General features: G+C 44.7%; 1 protein-coding gene and 1 long non-coding RNA gene across 6 annotated transcripts in view; one reads left to right on the forward strand and one right to left on the reverse strand.

The window, feature by feature from the left end:
- Window positions 1-17,927, forward strand: part of SQOR (sulfide quinone oxidoreductase) — a 59,300-nt gene that overhangs the window by 12,953 nt on the left and 28,420 nt on the right. For all 4 annotated transcript variants that reach the window (XM_050797869.1, XM_050797870.1, XM_050797868.1 and 1 more), the window contains exons 2-3: window positions 12,744-12,994; window positions 15,781-15,951. In XM_050797869.1, the coding sequence (XP_050653826.1) occupies window positions 12,761-12,994; window positions 15,781-15,951 (405 nt within the window). In that variant the 5' untranslated portion in view covers window positions 12,744-12,760. The remainder of the gene's footprint in view (window positions 1-12,743; window positions 12,995-15,780; window positions 15,952-17,927) is intronic.
- Window positions 9,411-12,784, reverse strand: LOC126959019 (uncharacterized). 2 transcript variants are annotated; one of them, XR_007727433.1, is made up of 3 exons: window positions 12,710-12,784; window positions 11,361-11,408; window positions 9,411-9,554 (listed from the first exon to the last, which is right to left on the reverse strand). It is a non-coding gene; the product is annotated as an uncharacterized LOC126959019 (long non-coding RNA). The 2 variants fall into 2 exon arrangements; XR_007727434.1 differs by lacking the exon at window positions 12,710-12,784 and adding an exon at window positions 12,565-12,660.

The following is a 17,927-nucleotide window of genomic DNA, read 5'->3' on the forward strand; positions in this document are numbered from 1 at the left end:
AGTATATGACAAAGGAAAGGAAGGCCACGTGCTGCTGCTTCTAGAGCGGTTACTGCATTAAAAACTCAAACTGTAACTATGTTATTTAGTTGCAAAAATTTAGCTCAATCACCCACATAATTGTAACATTCTTCGGTAATATGTAATTAAATTGCATTTTAGAGGTGGCGTCTTTTTTTTTTTTTTTTCCTTTTTAAGACAGAGTCTTGCTCTGTTGCCCAGGCTGGAGTGCAGTGGCAGGATCTTGGCTCACTGCAAGCTCCGCCTCCCGGGTTCAAGTGTGTCTCCTGACTCAGCCTCCTGAGTAGCTGGGGTTACAGGCACCTACCATCATGCCTGGCTAGTTTTTGTATTTTTTAGAGAGAAGGTTTCACCATGTTGGCCAGGCCGGTCTTGAACTCCTGACCTCAAGTGATCCACCTGCCTTGGCCTCCCAAAGTGCTGGGATTAGGAGAATTTTTATTAGGAGAATTTTTACCTGCATAAGCCACCGCGCCTGGCTTAAATTGCATTTTAAATGCCACCTGACAGTTTAGTGCATATGTGAGGAGAAGGAGCTGAGCAAAAACTTGTTAAACATGTAAAAGCTTCTATCTGACTGAATAGTTAGCACATGCATTTTAATCTAGATATATTAAAATGTACCTGGGATTTGTTTTAATCAAGTATGGTGAGGCCAACAGATCAGGAGGTGACTGCCATGAAGGAAGAAGCTCTTACTCACAGTTCCCTAGAATCAGGAGGCATAACACCCCACATGGGGCCATAGGGGAAAGCACCTGTGTAGGTCAGGGGGCAGAAAAAGTGACGGGAAAGAACAGGCGAAAGATGGTATTGGGAGGCCGGGGAAAGGGCTGACCAGGTTTGAGATGGGCTAGTTTGAATAATTTTAGAGTGCTCCAGGGTGCATGAGCTGCCTGTAGTCGTATTTGTCTGATGCCTGGCCCTGGAATAATCAGGGCAGAGGAAAATTGCCTCCTGGAGTGTAAAAGCCAGATAGAGGAGCTGGTTCAGAATATGGCTCTGGATTGGTTGGTTTACACATCAAAGGTGTGGTCATAGGCAAGTCAGGCAAGCCTTTTACCATCTCTCAGAATGAGTTAGTTGTGGGAGGGGCAGTCTCTCTGGGATTAGCGAGGCCCCCAAATGTCAAACCATAAAAAAAATACAGACAATGAAAAACAGAATTAATACAGCAGGACTCAGAATATTTACAGCAAGGGGAAACAGTCAGTTGCCTTCCAGGTTTCATGAAGTATCTAATGCAGTGCCATTGATATGTGCTGTAAATATTACTGGACCCATTACTTGCATGTATTTCAGATTAAGATGAGATCACGCTAAGAATCTCATTTATGGGCTGTTCAGCATTTTCTTGGTGCCTGAAGTTGTGCTAATCAGGTGACAGTAACAATTTCCTTTCTGAGATATTTCCAGATTTAGACCTGCCTTCTTAGAGTTTAAGTCAGAGGGTGTGATGGTTAATTTTATGTTCCAGTTTGAGTAGGCTATGGGGTGCCGAGAAATTTGGTGAAACCGTATTCTGGGTGTGCCTGTGAGGGTGTTTCTGGATGAGAGTAACATTTGAATGGGTAGATTGAGCAAAGCAGATTGTCTTCCCCAATGTGGGTTGGCCTTATGCAATCAGCTGAAAGCCTGAATAGAACAAAAAGGCTAACATTCCCATGAATGAGAGACAATCAGCCCTCCCTGCCTGGGTATCTTGGAGCTGGGACATTGGATGTTCTCCTGCCTGGAGACTCAACTGAAACACGGCTTGTCCTGTGTCTTGAGCTGGTGTTGAGACTGAAACTGTACCATAGGCTCTCCCGGGTCTTCAGCTTGCTGACTACAGATCTGGGACTTAGCTTCCATAATCTTGTGAGTCAGTTTCCAGGAATGTCCTTCATGTAATAGGGAAATGATGATGTTTGTTTTGGTTGCCTCCCTTGTTCCTTTCACCTCCTCTAGTTAAATCTTGTTTTGACCCTTCATTGGCTGTGGGCGCAGGGAGCTTTCCCACGTTCCAGGAGGTAGCCAGGCTGTAACTAGCAAGCATTGCTATGTTTGTATTTCTGATAAATTTTCTAAAAGAGATCTCAGAACAAAGGGTCCTGACTCACCAAGGATCCAGGTATTTGTTGTGATTTACTTTCTTATTCAAAATACATATTAGATATGGTATCTAATTTTGTATTTGTAATTTTGGGTTATGAAACCCCAAATTTGAAGCCCCAAATTATATAGGCTTCAATGCCCATAAAACCCAGATCTGCCCCTTCTTAGAAGCCTGCCCCTCTAGGAGACAGCATGTGGGGCCACCCAGGGATGCCGGACTCTTCTGTTCTGCCCCATCGCAGCAGAGGGGCCATCCCTGGAGCTGGAAGGTGCAGACTGGGAATTGCTCCCTCTCTGAATTGCTAGCTCCTGCTAATGCCTGCATTGCTGCTGCAAAGGATATTCAGAAAAAGTTCCTCGTCTGAAAAAGAATTCATGCTAGCTCTGGCCCTGCTGCTGATGCAGTGTGTGAAACCCTTGAGTGACCTCGCCTCTTAGAACCTCAGTTTCCCCATTTGTAAAGTGATATCAATACTTCCAGTGTGGGCTCTGGTTTGGGCCCTCTGAATTGTAAAGCTCTATGCACATGGGAGGATGTATGATTATAAGTTGTGTTGCTATTACTTGTATTGCTAATATCTTGCTATTATTGAAATATGTCCAAACCTTAACATTTCAGTGACTAAAGAGCAAAACCAGTGTTCACTCTGACATACTGTTTTTTTTATTTTCCATTCATTCACTCATTTTAAATTTTTATTGTATAAACTTTCATCAAACATGTACAAAAATAGACTGCCACAAGGAACGCCCATATATATCCATCCACTGATTTCAAATTATTGCCAACTCATGGCCCATTTTGTTTCATCTACACCCCTACCCACTTATACCTCCTAAAATATTTTCAAGCACATTCTGAGTCATTTCAGCTATAAGAATCTTAGTGTATATTTCTCAAAGATAAAGACTCTTAAAAAATTAAATCAGTACTATTATTGTACCTTGCCCTTCTCTGCCAAAAAACTTAATTTCCTTCTTTTCAGTTTATTTAGTAAGCTAAAATTTAATAACAGGGAGGCTGACGCAGGTGAATCACCTGAGGTCGGGAGTTCGACACCAGCCTGGCCAACGTGGTGAAACTCTGTCTCTATTAAAAATATAAAAATCAGCTGGGTGTTGTGGTGGGCGCCTGTAATCCCAGCTACTCAGGAGGCTGAGATAGGAGAATCGCTTGAATCTGGAAGGAGGAGGTTGCAGTGAGCCGAGATCATGCCACTGCACTCCAGCCTGGACAACAGAGTGAAACTCTGTTAGAAAAAAACAAAATAAAACATATATTCACTCTCATCTCCCACCTCACTCCATGGGATTCAACCAAGCTACTTTAACTTTTTTTTTTTTTTTTGAGATAGAGTCTTGGTCTGTGGCCCAGGCTTGAGTGCAGTGAGGCAATCTCCACTCACTGCAACCTCCTCTTCCTGGATTCAAGTGATTCTCCTGCCTCAGCCTCCCTAGTAGCTGGGATTATAGGAGCACACCACCACACCTGGCTAATTTTTGTATTTTTAGTAGAGACAGGGTTTTTCCCTGTTGCCCAGGCTGGTCTCAAACTCCTGAGCTCAAGCAATGCACCCGCCTCGGCCTCCCAAAGTGCTGGGATTATTTTATTTTCACTCAAATTTAAAGTAGCTTGGGCCAGGCCTGGTGGCTCAGGCCTGTCAATCGCAGTACTTTGGGAGGCCGAGGCGGGTGGATCTCTTGAGGCCAGGAGTTTGAGACCAGCCTGGCCAACGTGGCGAAATCCTGTCTCTACTAAAAGTAGAAAAATTAGCTGGACTAAAAGTAGAAAAATTAGCTGGGCATTGTTGTGGGTGCCTGTAATCCCAGCTACTCCAGAGACTTGAGGCATGAGAATCGCTTAAGCCTAGGAGGCGGAGGCTGCAGTGAGTGGAGATCATGCTGCTGCACTCCAGCCTGGGCAACAGAGCGAGACTGTCTCAAAAACAAAATAAAATAATTTCAGCCAATAGGCATTTTTCCTGAATTATTAGTTTGAATTAAGTTCTGTTGCTTAGTCATGTGACCTTAGGCAAGTTCTCTATCTCTACTCAAACCCTCAATTTTATCATCTGTAAAATGGGAATTCTATTTATAAGGTTATGAGGAGTCTTTGAGACAGCACAAGCACAACTGGTAAACAAGAAATGTTAGTTATTATTTCGACGATAGTTTTTTTTCTTTGAGATGGAATCTTGCGCTGTTGCCAGACTGGAGTGCAGTGGCGCGATCTTGGCTCACTGCAACCTCTGCCTTCTGGGTTCAAGCGATTCTCATGCTTCAGCCTTCCCAGTAGCTGGGATAACAGGCATGCGCCACCACATCCAGATAATTTTCGTATTTTTAGGAGAGACAGGGATTCACCATGTTGGCCAGGATGGTCTCGATCTCCTGACCTCATGATCCACCTGCCTTGGCCTCCCAAAGTGCTGAGATTACAGGCATGAGCCACCACACCCGGCCAAAATAGGTTATTTTCCTACCAAATCCTGTCTTCTGGATGTGAAATAAGAAAACATTTGGTTAAGAGGTGTAAATAACGGATAATAGCATTAGGGCTGACTTAATTAATTAAATAGGCCCAGAAAGCCCAGGTGGGAGGATTTAGTTGAGGAGGAGGAGGAGTTTTCCAGCAGTCACTCCACCTGGGCACCAGGTGTAAGCCTGATCCGTGCTGTGTACACAGTGCTCACTGGTGCCCTGAGACAGGAAGCTACAGAGATCCAGACTGACAGCTCACAGTAAGCTTGGCTCGGGTCTGGCGGGAGGAACAGGGTAGGCGACAAGAGCTGGAGCCTGTTTGTTGTCTGTTTTCCTCTTTGATTTTGGAAGTGTTCTGCAAAGTGATCTGTTAAAGGTTGACCCTGTGGTTATTGAAACCCAAAGCAGAGTGGGCCCAGCCTGGCCTAGGCTTGAGAGGAGACAATTGTAAGTCAAAGACCCACTGTGTCCTCAAAAGCAAAAATAGCTGAAGAGTTGATGACAGTCCTTGGCTTGGTGGATCTTTCATTAAGAATGCTCTGAGTAATTCTTGCTTAGCCAGCAGCTCTGTTTGAACTCTGCCAGGTGCCCTGGCTGCTCACAAACCATGTCGTGTGACGTAAGATTAGGAAACTTTTGACACAGGCAGTCCGTATTGCTTGTCCAGGAAGGGCTGTAGTGGAAAGGTATGAAGTCCCAAAGACTTGTCCAGACCAGGTCTGGACCCAGGGGCCAGTGATGGAAGTAGGGGGTGCCCAGTCAGCTATCTTATCTTTCAATCAACAGGGACTTTACTTTTCCAGTTAGACTGCGGTCATATCAAAGCATTCATTCCGATTCTTTGAAGGAGGGATGCAATCAATTTAGAATAGAGGAATATTAGTCTAACTTAAAAGCATAATACTATTTGATTATAAAATATGTATTGCATGTGCCATTTGGTACGTGAAAGTTAAATTTACTTTATTGATTTTTTTCTTTTTCTTTCTTTCTTTCTTTTTTTTTTTTTTCAGAGTCTCATTCTGTTGCCCAGGCTGGAGTGCAGTGGCATGATCTCGGCTCACTGCAACCCCTGCCTCCTGGGTTTAAGCAATTCTTGTGCCTCAGCCTCTCAAGCAGCTGGGATTACAAGTGTGTGCCACCACGCCTGGCTAATTTTTGTACTTTTAGTAGAGAGGGGGTTGCGGTATGTTGGCGAGGCTAGTCTTAAATTCTTGACCTCAAGTGATCTGCCCACCTTGGCCTCCTGAAGTGCTGGGATTACAGGCATGAGCCACCACGTCTGGCTAATAGTTAATTCTTATTTCTTAAAAAAGTTAAGTGTTTCAGGCTATCTTCTGAGGAGACTAGGAAATCATATCAGATTTATGCTCCTTGCTGACAGAAGTTTTCAGTTTTCTATTTCTGCTCTGCTGACTTTAGGGTCCAGTTTGGTCGTCTTCTTTTTTTTTTTTTTTTTTTTTTTTGAGACAGAGTCCCACTCTGTTGCCCAGGCTGGAGTGCAGTGGTGTGATCTCAGCTCACAGTCACCTCTGCCTTCCGGGTTCTAGCAATTCTTGTACCTCAGCTTTCAGAGTAGCTGGGATTACAGGCGCCGGCAACCATGCCCCCCAGGTCCAGCTAATTTTTTCTAATTTTTGAAGAGACCAGGTTTCACCACATTGCCAGGCTGTTCTGAAAGTCCTGATCTTAAGTGACCCACCCACTTCAGCCTCCCTAAAGTGTTGGGATTACAGGCATAAGCCTCCTTTTTTTTTTTTTTTTTTGTGCCTTCTGGTTAAGATTGTGTGGCTGGCCGGGCAGGGTGGCTCACACCTGTAATCCCAGCATTTTGGGAGGCCGAGGCAGGTAGATTACTTGAGGTCAGGAGTTCGAGACCAGCCTTGCCAACATGGTGAAACCCCATCTCTACTAATAATACAAACTTAGCTGGGTGCGGTGGCAGGCACCTGTAATCCCAGCTACTCGTGGGTGCCGAGGCAGGAGAATCGCTTGAACCTGGGAGGTGGAGGTTGCAGTGAGCCGAGATCCAGCCTGGGCGACAGAGCAAGATTCCGCCTCAAAAAAGAAAAAAACAAAAAAAAAAAAGAAAGAAAGAAAGATTGTGTGGCTGTTGCTTCCTTCAACTGTATCTTTCTCTGCTTGTTGCTATAGACTTAGTTTAGGTCAATGTCAGTAATTCCTGTTGGTTCCTAAGTGATGTTTTCTGATGCCACTTCTAATATTCTAATATCAAATATATGTTATCTTTTTCTTTTCTTTTTTTTTTTTTTTTTTGAGACGGAGTCTCGCTCTATCGCCCAGGCTGGAGTGCAGTGGCCGGATCTCAGCTCACTGCAAGCTCCGCCTCCCGGGTTTACGCCATTCTCCTGCCTCAGCCTCCCGAGTAGCTGGGACTACAGGCGTCCACCACCACGCCCGGCTAGTTTTTTGTATTTTTTTAGTAGAGACGGGGTTTCACCGTGTTAGCCAGGATGGTCTCGATCTCCTGACCTTGTGATCCGCCGTCTCGGCCTCCCAAAGTGCTGGGATTACAGGCTTGAGCCACCGCGCCCGGCCTGTTATCTTTTTCAATACCAATCAATACCAACTAGCTGCCCAGTAATTCAATTCAATTGTGGCATTAGCTTCCGGAGTTAGTGGAGGCCCCGTAGTTTAAAGCTCAGTCCTGCAAGACTGCCCTCACTTCAGATGCCAGCCAGGCAGGGCATCTGCTGCTGGCCCCAAGGGGACCCACACCTGTGTCTGGCCAACTACAAATTCCAAGGCTCCCATGATCCATCCTCCTCAGGTTTGATAATCAGCTAGAACTACTCAAAGAACTCAGGGGAACACTCTACCTGAGTTTACTGGTTTAGTATAAGGGATACAGCTCAGGAATTGCCATATGGAAGAGACATACAGGGCAAGGTAGCAGGGTGGTGCAGAGCTTCCAGGCCCTCTCCGGTCACACCACCATCCAGCACATCAGTGAGTTCACCAACCCGGAAGCTCTTGTCTTATTGTTGAAGAGTTTTTATAGAGCTCAATTTCCAGCCTCACTCCCCTTCCCAAGGTTGGAGGCGGGGCTGAGAGTTCCAGCCCTCTAATCACAGTCACATGTTTGGTTTTTCTGGTGACTAGCCCCATCCTGAAGCCATCTAGGGATCCCACCTTGAGTCACCTTACTAGCATAAACTCAGGGACTCATTATGAAAAACAAATGACACTTCCATCACTCAGGTAATCCCAAAGGTTTTAGGAACTTTGAGCTAGGAACCAGGAACAAAGACAGAATATGTTTTATATTACACCATGGTTTAAAAGTGGCATTTAGGCTGGGTGGGGTGGTTTATGCCTGTAATCCAGCACTTTGGGACGGCGAGGTGGGCAGATTACATGAGGCCAGCCTGGCTAAAATGGTGAAACCCCGTGTCTACTAAAAATACAACAAATTAGCTGGGCATGGGGGTGCGTGCCTGTAATCCCAGCTACTCAGGAGGCTGAGACAGGAAAATCGCTTGAACTCGGGAAGTGGAGGTTGTAGTGAGCTGAGATCTCCTCACTGCCCTCCAGCCTGGGTGACAGAGCCAGACTCAAAAAAGAAAAAAAAAAAAAAAAAAAGAAGTGGCATTAAAAAATTATGATTCCTGCCCTGGTTTGTTTCTTTGACATTGCATCATGCTCCACCTTCTCCACAGGCAGGGCTGGATCATGGTTCTGGGTTTTCTGATTTGGAAGTTTGGGTGAAGTTACATTGTTAGAATTAGAGAGTAATTGAGATTTTTCAGCATTTTGAAACTTGGACATTCCCTCTAACATATTCTGTTGTGTTTTTGAAGTTGTTGCTTATAGTTCGAAAGTGAAATTTGACTGCAAAGGTCAGGACATTCTGCTATGTGACTGTCAATGATGTCAATAAAACTGGTTCAGAGGACTTTTTGTTTATAAATACTGAATCCAGGAATAGGCTATGGATAATTAATGAAATAAAGCAGAAGTAGCCTTCTTGGCTGAGTGAGAGAAATATTTGTGTACATTTTCAAGACAGGAACCATGAGGTGTTAGCCTGGAAGGGAGCTAGTGAAGTGGCTACATTGACTGGGGTGTATACCCATGGTTTATTGTCTTGCGCCAGGAAAATTTAGGACACAGACACACACAAGGAGTTTAGGAGTGGAGGTTTAATAGGCAGAAGAAAGAGAAAGAAAAACAACTCTATTGAGAGAGAGGGGTCTTCTGAGTGGAAAGACCCGGCCGGTGGTGGATGTGTCAGATTTTATAGTCAGGTTGGTGGAGGCCGTGTCTGATTTACATAGGGCTCACAGATTGGTTTGATCAGGTATGATATTTACATAGTGCGTCAGGAAGGCTGGCCTCCCCACCCTAATCTTATTATGCAAATGAACGTTCCCCTTAGTTGGGGCCATCTTGTCTGCTCCTTACTGTACACATGGCTGACAGAGGGAAAATGGAGCCTCCATCTTGAACATGATTGGCACAACTGCCAGCATCTATGTCTGCAGCTCGATTTTACAGGCTGCTCTTTGTTAGACAGGAAAATGACTTGGGGCTGCTTTTCATTAAAATGAAAACCTTACCGAGGACTTCCATACCCTCACTATCTGCCTAAATAATTTTTTCTTAACTCTTGTATCACTAGGAGGCCAAACAACCTCAGATGGGGTGGCTGGAAATCAGAAACTTAGCCAGGCCTCCTCCTGCTCCTGCCCCATGGGATTCTTTCTATGGGGCTTTTTCCATGGGGATAGATATAGTGTCAGGACCATGAAAACATGATTTTTATTTTCTGGAAAGTGAGAATTTTTGCGCTGTGATTCTATCATTCTGTGGACATTAAGAAAGAAAGGCAGGATGCGATGACTGGGTATGCACCATGAAATATCTTCTTCCTTCTGTATGAAACATCCATATCTTACTTGATGATTTCTTCTTCTCTTCAATCTAAAAAAAATCTGTTTGAGTAATTTAAGAAATTTTAAATGTATAATGTATTAAAGAAAATTTGAGAAAAGTACACACAAAGAAGAGGAAAAATAATTATAATCATATTAAAACCATTGCTAATATTTAGGTATCAGTACCTTGAAAAATGGTTTCCCTTTTCTGGGAAGTTGTAGAAAGTATACCTTTTTTTTTTTTCCCATTTAACGTTATCACACAAGCATTGTTTTGTTGCTGTTGAGACATATTGTTCTAAAGGTCATAGAGATAGTATGGTGTAGTAGTTTAAAGTAGAGGCTCTGATACCAAAATACCTGGGTACAAATCACAGTCCACCCATGGGCTGTATAACCTTGACAGTCACTTAACTGCTATCTGCCTTAGTTGTACCATCTGTTAAATGGGAATGATAGTGGTAGCCAACTCACAAGTTAAATGCTTATGTAAAGGACTTAGTAAATGTTAATTATCATCTAAAGGAATATTTTATTAATATTAATTTTATTTATTTATTTTGAGACAAGGTCTCCCTCTGTCCCCAGGCTCGAGTACAGTGGAGAAATCACAGATCACTGTGGCCTTGACCTCCTGGGCTTGAGTGATCCTTCCACTTCAGCCTCTCTAGTAGCTGGATGCACCAACATGCCTGGCTAATTTTTTTTTTTTTTTTTTAATAGAGATGGGGTTTCCCTATGTTTTCCATGCTGGTCTCAAACTTCTGGGTGATCCCCCACTCTCGGCCTCCTAAAGTGCTGGGGTTACAGGTGTGAACCACCATGCCCAGCTAATATTAATGTATGTGTATAGTAGAGAATTTTATAAAATATGTAAAAGCCGAAGAAATAAAAATCACTCATTATTCTAAAACCCAGAGAAAACCACTTACCAGTGTTAAGATTTTGGCTTTGTTTTTTCTAATACATTTTCTCTTACATAGTTGAGAGAATATTGCATTTCTAATTTGTTTCCTGATCATGATGTAAATATTATATATATATAAAATATATATATATTTTACATATAATATATATTTTATATATTATATACATTTTACACATATATTATATATATAATATATATAATATATAATATATATTATATATTATATATATTTTATATATATATATTTTGAGACAGAGTCTCACTCTGTCACCCAGGTTGGAGTGCAGTGGCATGATCTCAGCTCATTGCAACCTCTGCCTCCTGGGTTCAAGCAATTCTCATGGCTCAGCCTCCCTAGTAGCTGGGATTACAGGTGCACACCACCACGCCTGGCTAAAAATTTTTGTATTTTTACTAGAGACAGGGTTTCGCCATGTTGGCCAGGGTGGTCTTGAACTGCTGACCTCAGGTGATCCACCTGCCTTGGCCTCCCAAAGTGCTGGGATTACAGGTGTGAACCACCACACCTGGCCTATGTATTTTTTATGAACATAATTTTAAAAGACTACAGAAATCACCTTGGGTTCCATGTTTTAGTTAACCCTTCCCCAGTGTTTTGATATTTGGTTTGCTCTCTGCCCCCATATTAAAGTGGTGACCTGAGCCTTTCCCGGCCTGTGTGGAGCCTGCAGTTTTTTTTTTCTGTCCCCAGGACATAATTAGCCCTAATCCACAAGCCAATTAACAGAGGGGTGATCAGATTATGAATACATTTGTGAAAAAATCTTTGTAGTGGTTTTTCTCCTTCAGTATTAGAGGTTATTTCCTTAGATTAGATTCCTAGAAATGGAAATGCAGGGTCAAAGTGTAAGTTTCCAGAAGGGTCGTATTGACTCTAGACTCCTGGAAACACTGTATGTGCCTGTTCTACTTACCGTGGGCCTCCAAGTCCCCTTCGTACAGCTCTAGGTTGCTTCTCAGATCTGAAATATTGGAGAAGTTGTTGGGGCACCAAAACTCTGGAATAGAGTTAATCTTCACAGCCCCTCGGCTCCTCCTTCCCATTCCCTATTATTTTTCCGCCTCTCCAAGGCCTTTCTTTTTATAACCCCTTTGCCCTCTCAGCTTTCTCTAATCCCCTTGTGCAGACTTCCTCTTCTCCAGTCGGGAGGGGGGAAATGATATAATGAAGTCATTTCATTAAGAAGTTAGTAACCTTAGCAGCTGTAAGTGTTGATCCCCAGCTGGACACTTGCATTTTAATAAAGGGTTCTTGGAGCAGTGTTGAACCCTAAGCACTGGACTTGACGGTAGGATTTGGGGCACTGTCATACCCAGGGAGGGAGATATGAGTCGGGGTCACTCAAGGTTTACAGGTGGATGGGGTCCTGGATGTCGGGCCAGCTTTGTGCGTGGGGTGAAGCAAAGGTCAGTCTCTGAGAAGCCTTACTTTCCTCTCTGCCAAAGCACTCACTGCTCAGAGCAGAAACAGGTTTTCTTAAAGGTAAAGTGAGTCTCTCGGAGGAACTGTTAAGGAGAAATGTTTACTGAATTGGATGTAATAAAAGACTGGTCAGCAGCATGTGCAGATTCCTTCAGTAAAATAAAACTTTATGATACCAGGTAGGGCTCCTTTTATGGCTTTCTGAAATCATCTGGTTGAAATTGCTAGAGGTGTGGAGGGCCTACACTTGTGTGTCTGTGGCCGGTGATTTAATTACATTGTATTTCCCTGGGCAAGCAGAGCCAGGAGGCCTCTGGAGGGGGGCTGCGGCCTTGATGGCCTTGGTGGGTACTCTGAGTTGCAGAAGGTGGGTTTCTTCTAGTTGGTTTCTGTTTCAGCAAGGTCTCAGGTGCTTTTTACTGCAAGGAATGTTGTAGGTCTCTGATTGTGGACTCGTATATCAGTTTTCGTGGACTGAAAACCCAAAGAAAGCATTGGGGAGTGTACCTCAGTGGAGAATGGGCCAACAGCTGGATGCAACCAGATGGTGCCCTGGATCTTACGGATGGACAAGGATGGGTACAGACAGGTTATTAGGAAAGAATTAAAGAATTGGGGAATTTGGTTCAAAGTCCTCGATAGCCTGAGTGTAGGAGGAAGGGGAGAAATGGAAAGTATAGTCAGTTGATAGCTACCAATTGGGTGCTCTCAGGAGGCCTTGGGACCATAGCCAGTGGGGAAAGTGGTCCTGAGAGATGATGGGGACCAGTGGGAGTGGGCCAGATGCTGGCCTCCGTTCCTCCTGGGAAGAAAACGCTTCAGTCCCATGATGGTTTCTACCTTGGCACTCATAGCCCTGTCTCTTCCCTTCCAGACTGATCCTGCCTGAAGATGGTGCCACTGGTGGCTGTGGTATCGGGGCCCCGTGCCCAGCTCTTTGCCTGCCTGCTCAGGCTGGGCACTCAGCAGGCCGGCCCCCTTCAGCTGCACACCGGGGCCAACCATGCAGCCAGGAACCATTATGAGGTGCTGGTGCTGGGTGGGGGCAGTGGTGGGATCACCATGGCCGCCCGCATGAAGAGGAAAGTGGGTGCAGAGAATGTGGCCGTTGTTGAGCCCAGTGAGGTAAGCCTCCCCTTTTGAGGGCCTGGGTGTGTGTGTACGTGTGTGTATATGTGTGTGTGTGTGAGAGTGTGTGTGTGTTCTGGGGTTGGGTATGACTATCAAGCAATGGGTCTTCATGTGTCCAGGCTAGGGCTTCTCCTGGGCACAGAAAGCAGCCTATCCAAAAGGACTGGGAGGAAGTGGACGGAAAGAGAGGGAGGACAGATCTCTTGGCTTTTACTGTTCTCCTCTGTATTAGTTTCTTAGGGCTGCCATAACTAATTACTACAAATTGGGTAGCTTAAAACAACAAACGTCTATTCCCTCACAGTTCTGGAGGCTAGAAGCCTGAAACCAAGCTATGGGCAAGGCCATGCTCCCCCTGCAGCCTGGGTGAGAGGGATGGGAGGCGGCTTTGTCTCAGGCCTCTCTCCCAGCTTCTGGTGGTTACCCTGAAATCCTTGCCACTCCCTGGCTTGCGGTTGTGCCACTCCCTTCTCTGCTTCCATCTTCACAGAATGTCCTCTGTGTGTCTCTGTGTCCCTGTGTCTTTACATGACCCTCCTAGAAATCCAAAGTCGTTGGACTTATGGCACACTCTTCAAGAATGACCTCATCTTAATTTGATTACATTTGCAAAGACCCTATTTCCAAATAAGGTCACATTCCCAGGTACTGGGGTTAGAATGTCAACATCCTTCTTTGAGAGAGACACAATTCAACCCACGACACTCTCCCGATGCCAACCTCCTGCCCAGAGGAAAATCAATGGCCACTGCACCTTCTTATCCATTCCTGTCTGGAGAAGGGATGATGCATTGGGGCACAGGGAGCCTCTGGAAAGCTGTCAGTGGGCTTACAAACTTAAATGCAAGGGCAGATTATAAGGGAGAAAAGGTAGCTGACACTAGGAGGGAAGACTGAGTAAGGCACTGTCTCGCAAAAAACATATTAAGATTGTCCAAAAGCTTCAGAAAAATATTCAAGATTTTTGGTGGCTTGCCTAATGTTTCCTGCGGAACTAGGCATGTACCAGTTGGGAGCTGCATCCTTGGGAGAAAAAAGCAAAATGGATCAGGTGCCTGTTTCAGGGGGAGGACAGGACAAGGAAGACATACTCCTTTTCAAGATTTGTCCCATTCAAGGGAATGATGTTACCTAGGGCCATGATTTGACAGGAAACTAGGGGGCAGTCTCTATCAATTGCCTTTGTAAAGTGGCATCTCTTCAATTCAGGAACCTTACTTTAAATGACAGTGGTCTGAGAGCTGTGTCAGGTGGCCACTCTTTCTGGTATATGTTGTATTTTAGCTAATGCATGGGTGGGTCTCCCAGTCGGGCTTCTCTTTGTAAGGAGACTGGCTCTTCTGGGACCTGGGCACAATTCAGGTGGCCAGAATCCAGTTTGTCTTGCCCTGTGAGGAAGTACAGGGCAGGAATTTCTGGAAGGAGCTGCCAGAGCCCCAGGCTTGGTACTTTGCCTGCTGAGTCTGGTTTAGTGATAGCTGGAGCTGATGTTCATAGTCTAAAAATAAAATCTGAGCTTGTATTTTTGCTCCTCTTACTGTTCAAGATGCACTGGCCATTGATGAGCTCTCTTAAATGGAGACCACTGTCTTCCTCCTCTTGGATCACATTATTGGTTGTAGGGAGACTGCAGAGTCATTCCTGGTGTCCTCTTCACCTCTCTGTGGGTTTTGGCAGTGCTGGCCCGCCACTTTGAGGCATTTTGGCAATATTGAGAGTTCTTGGTCCACGGTCTACTCTAAGTGGATTGGAATTCTTAGAGGCCATTATACAAATCTGCCCTTTGCCCCATGTCCAGAACTTTCACAACTAACTTAGATCAAGAATGGACTATCTGTTGCCAGGCACAGTGGTTCATCCTGTAATCCCAGCACTTTGGGAGGCTGAGGCAGGCAGATCACCTGAGGTCAGGAGTTCAAGACCAGCCTAGGCAACCTGGTGAAACCCCTCTCTGCTAAAAATGCAAAAATTAGCCAGGTGTGGTGGCACATGCCTGTAGTCCCAGCTACTCGGAAGGCTGAGGCAGAAGCATCACCTGAACCCAGGAGGTGGAGGTTGCAGTGAGCTGAGATCATGCCACTGCACTCCAGCCTGGGTGACTGGGTGAGATTGTCTAAAAAAAAAAAAAAAAAAAGGAATGGACCATCTGAAGCAAGAAAACTCCAGAAGATAGTGAAAGTTTGGGCATGCATTGCATTGTGGAGTAGGATCTAGTACTTACTGTCTTTGGGTGTAAAGTCTCTGAGGGTCTGAGAAAGTAGAAGAAAGGCTGATCAGGAAACACAGCCCTCACTGGGCTTGGGAAACACAGTTGGAAGTGAATGAAGTTTAGAGGACCCCTGGAAGTGGCTGTAAACTTTCCAGGCTTACCACTGTCTCTACATGCTCCTGAGGGACCATATTTAGGCTGCTGGGCTTAATTTTTAAAATATTTGTTCACATGAAGTATCCATAATATATGTGTAGATATGCATGTGTATATAACATGTACATATTAAACACCAAATCAACTTTCAGCAATAAATAATGCAGTGGTCACTAAAGATAGTTTATAGCTTTTTTGATGATCTTGGAAGATTCTTGTGTTGAATGACTGTCCTTCAGAACTTACCATAATAGGAGACGCCTAATAGAGGGAGCTAACTTTGTGGAGACCTTTCCATACAATGCTCTAAGAGTCAGGAGGGAGTAACTGAGGGAATCTAGCTCATACTATTAGCTATGACACCCTTTTGATCAGTGTCAAATTGTAATAAATCTTCAAATACTTTGTTTCTCAGAGACATTTCTACCAGCCAATCTGGACACTGGTGGGTGCTGGTGCCAAACAATTGTCCTCATCGGGTCGTCCCATGGCGAGTGTGATTCCGTCTGGTGTGGAATGGATCAAAGCTAGAGTGACTGAGCTGAACCCAGACAAGAACTGCATTCACACAGACAACGACGAGCAGGTAACCACTGGGGCCTTTGGATTTTTTGTTAATCTGATGGCTTGTATTAATACGCAACCATCTTAAACTGGATAGCTTTGTGTTGAAAGAGCAGTATATATGCATGAGTGTGCATGAACGTATGTGTGTTGAATACTGCACAAGATGGCAGGGTATGTGGTAAGTGGAGGATAGATGGAAGGACCGAGTGATATTGAGTTAATAAACAACTAAGGTAAGTATTTGTTGAACACCCACCATGCACCCTATTGCTTAGTATAGTATCTGGCACCTGAATGTTTATCAAACCATTTGTTTATATGTTGCTACATGTTAAAATAGCAAGCACCTTCCTCTTTCTCTTTTTCTGAAGCAATCAGATTTTCTACCTGATGCCTAGCCTCCCAGAGCAATAGGATACTGGAAAGTATCCATCCAGCCACCCTAGGGGGCACTCTGCCAGAACTGTAGGGGAATCCTGTGACTCTGAGGTTCATGCCAGCGCTAAGGAGAATTGTTGCTGCAGCTTGAGGCTCGTAACTGCTCAGCACCTTTTAGAAGTCACCCACTCTCACCACTCAGGGGTCAAAGCTTTTCAGCAGTGGCTGCCCCATGTTTAACTGAGGTGATAAGAGCAGGGTGGTGGAAGGGCTGCTCAGAAGCCATCTGCAGCTTTCTTTCCCCCACCTGCTGCTGAGCCCAGGACAGGGGCAGGCAGTGCAGCCACCGTGCTCTGACCTGTTCCAGGTTCCTGTGGTTTTGGGGCTCCCAGAGTGTTATTGGTCTTAATCCTCTGCCTCTTCCCCCTTCAACTGGAGACTCCAGCATTTTCACGGAATTGTAGAATCAGAGTTGGTGAGGATCCTAAAATGTTTTCAAGTCCAACCCTTCCCTCCAACAGAGATTCATCTGCTGAGGCATTTTTTTTTTTTTTTTTTGAGACAGGGTCTCACTTTGTCGCCCAGGCTGGTGTGCAGTGGCACAATCTTGGCTCATTGCAACCTCCACCCCTGTAGCTGGGATTACAGGCTTGTGTCACCATGCCCAGATAATTTTTGTACTTTTTGGTAGAGATGGGGTTTTACCATGTTGGCCAGGCTGGCTTGAACTCCTGACCTCAAGTGATACATCTGCCTCAGTCTCCCAAAGTGTTGGGATTATAGGGGTGAGCTATCGCGCCCAGCCTGTTGAGGCATTCTTAAGGCTTTTTTAGGTCATGGATCTTTCTGGGTACCAGACGAAAGCCCTCTCTAGAAAAATGCACCTATGTACCAGATTTTGCATTTGCTTTTAGGGAGTTCAGAGACTTTCTGTAGCTTTTCCCTGGACCCTGATCAAGAGAACCTACTTTGGCCGAGCATGGTGGTTCACACCTGTAACCCCAACACTTTGGTAGGCTGAGGTAGGAAGATCACTTGAGCCCACGAGGTCGAGGCCAGCCTGGGCAACATAGTGAGACCCTGTCACTACAAAAAAAAAATTTAATAAATTAGCTAGGTGTAGTGTGTGTGCCTGTGTTTCCGGCTACTTGTGAGGCTAAGGTGGGAGGATCACGTGAGCCCAGGAGTTCAAGGCTGTGGTGAGCCGTGAGTGCACCACCGCACTCCATCTTGAGTGACAGAGCTGTCTCCAAAAAAAGAAACAAACAAACACAAAAACAAAAAAAAAGAGTACCTGCCATATAGCATTTATGATCCTTGGCTTTCTGGCCTCCATTCATTCATTCATTCTACAAATATTTATTAAGCATCTACTATAAGCCAGGTGCAGTTTTAGGTATTAAGGATACATGAGTGAACAAAAACAGACAAAAATTCTTACTGAACTGGATATTATATTCTAGTCAGTGAGAACATACAATCAACAATAGACTTATATACTATGTTAGAATATGATGGTTATTAATGGAAAAAATAGAGCTGATTTGGAGCTAACTGGTATTGGGGCACATGGAGGTGGGGGATTGAATTTAAAATAGGTTGGTATTTACATAGTCC

The sequence above is a fragment of the Macaca thibetana genome, chromosome 7, assembly GCF_024542745.1.
Source record: "Macaca thibetana thibetana isolate TM-01 chromosome 7, ASM2454274v1, whole genome shotgun sequence".
Classification (NCBI taxonomy): Eukaryota; Metazoa; Chordata; class Mammalia; order Primates; family Cercopithecidae; genus Macaca; species Macaca thibetana.